This window comes from Apteryx rowi, unplaced genomic scaffold, assembly GCF_003343035.1.
Source record: "Apteryx rowi isolate R43461 unplaced genomic scaffold, aptRow1 scaffold_11, whole genome shotgun sequence".
NCBI classification, from domain to species: domain Eukaryota; kingdom Metazoa; phylum Chordata; class Aves; order Apterygiformes; family Apterygidae; genus Apteryx; species Apteryx rowi.
In genome coordinates, this window is record NW_020447308.1 from 6,566,454 (window position 1) to 6,568,256 (window position 1,803).

The 1,803-nt window shown below is 54.4% G+C and overlaps 1 protein-coding gene across 2 annotated transcripts in view; it reads left to right on the forward strand.

The window, feature by feature from the left end:
- Positions 1 to 1,546: 1,546 nt before the first annotated feature.
- Positions 1,547 to 1,803, forward strand: part of MAP2K1 (mitogen-activated protein kinase kinase 1) — a 42,107-nt gene continuing 41,850 nt past the window's right edge. The window contains exon 1 of one of the 2 annotated variants that reach the window (XM_026073898.1): positions 1,547 to 1,798. In XM_026073898.1, coding sequence (XP_025929683.1) covers positions 1,719 to 1,798 — 80 coding nt within the window. In that variant the 5' untranslated portion in view covers positions 1,547 to 1,718. The remainder of the gene's footprint in view (positions 1,799 to 1,803) is intronic. The other variant, XM_026073890.1, reaches the window with a different exon arrangement.

A 1,803-nucleotide genomic window follows, 5' to 3' on the forward strand; every position in this document is an offset into this window, starting at 1 on the left:
TCACAGTTCTGTTCATGTATTTTTTTCTTGGAATAACCCACAAATAACATGTACTGTTCTTTCCATGGGGTGGGGTCACTGCCTTATTTTTTATGAGTTCAGGATTTCTATGTTTAACCTTAAAATTATTAAAGGTATTAAGTAGGTTCATAAAGTACAATCCCAGTATACAGCATGAAGTTTTTTTTTTTAATAAAATCATACTTTCTCAGCCCTACGTTTTTGTTTTTCTACACCAATACATGATAGAGAACTACCTGAAAATAACATTCTCTTGGTTGTATCTTTAGGTTCACTAAAATGTAATTATAAAGCACCAGAAAATCTCAGGATCAAATAGTGAGAAAAGTCAGAACTTCATAGAAATGTATACATACTTAAAGCTACCATCACATGAATATGTAAAATACATTTGAACTTAAGATGTTATAATTGCCTAACATGATTGACCCTCCCTTCAAGTGGGGATTGATGAGCTCTCTTTCAAATGATATCCAAATCTGTTCATTCCTCGTAGTGAAAGCAATGTTGTAACAAAAGCAGTTTTTGCATTGCATTTTCAAACTCATTTTACTATTTATAATTGTTTTCCAACTATAATCCTCAGTTTTCATTTTTACTTCAGGCACTTACTATGGGAAAAATTTAGCAGCCATTATTACCCTCACTGAGGTTTATGTTTTAATTATAAAGGCAGTAGTTTCCAAATATGGGTACATTAATGATCGCACGCGAGGGAGATAAACAAACTGCTCCATAAAACACTGCTTTAACAATGTGGCTGTGTCTACAGAGAAACTGATGTCGCTGGTTGGGAACAGCTGACTTTAATTAATCGCTGTGAGCACTCTCGAAATAAAACTTCCATAAAAAGTCAGAGAATGTATTAACCGGGCAATGCGCTGCCGGCGGCGGTCTCCGGCGCTGAGCGCGCCCAGGTGCGGCCGCTCCGCCGCCGGTACAGAGCCCGCGCCGGGCTCCCGCCGCATCCCTCCTGCCCGCACAGCGGCCTGGGGCCTCAGAGCCCATTGCCGCAAACGTCTGAAATTAAAATAAAATAAAATTTGAATTAATCAGTTAAAAAGCCTGTCCCAGGCGAGGGGAGCAGGCTGGGCGCCCGCCGGTGCGCAGGCGGGAGCTGAGCGGGAACGTCCAGCGCACGGCGCCGTGGGGCGGCCCGGGCGCTCAGCCCCGCGGCGGGGCGGCAGGGGCACAGCCGGGGGGCAGCGCTCCGGTACCCCGAGGGCAGAGACCCCTCCCCCGCCCGGCTCCCCCGCGGCACCGGCAGCTGAGGGCAAAGCGCGGTGAGGGCAGAGCTTCAGCAGGGCTTCCCCTCCGCGATGCGCAGGCGTGGCGGCAGGCGCCTGCGCACTGGGCGGGCCCGCGCGGCGGGCGCATGCGCAGGAGCAAGGACGGGCACACTGAGCCCGGGCAGTCTTCGCCGTCGGGAGCCGCTGGGAGAGGGCTCGGCGCCGCTCCGCCGCGGAGGCCGGGGCTGGGCGCGAGGGTCGGCGCGGCGAGGCGCGCCGGGGCCGGGCGGCGGCACAGCGTAGCGCCGCGACGTCGGCGGCTGCCCGCAGCCTGCCCCGAGCGYGCGGGGGAGCCGGCGGCGGGGGCAGCCGCTAAGTTTGCCCCGCCGGAGGAAGTCCCCCGGAGGCGGCCGAAGTAGGGACAGCGCTTCTCCGCGGGTTACGCTCGGCGCTACCGGCGGCTGAAAGATGCCGAAGAAGAAGCCGGGGCCCATCCAGCTCAACCCCGCGCCCGATGGCTCCGCCGTCAACGGGACCAGCTCGGCAGAGTGAG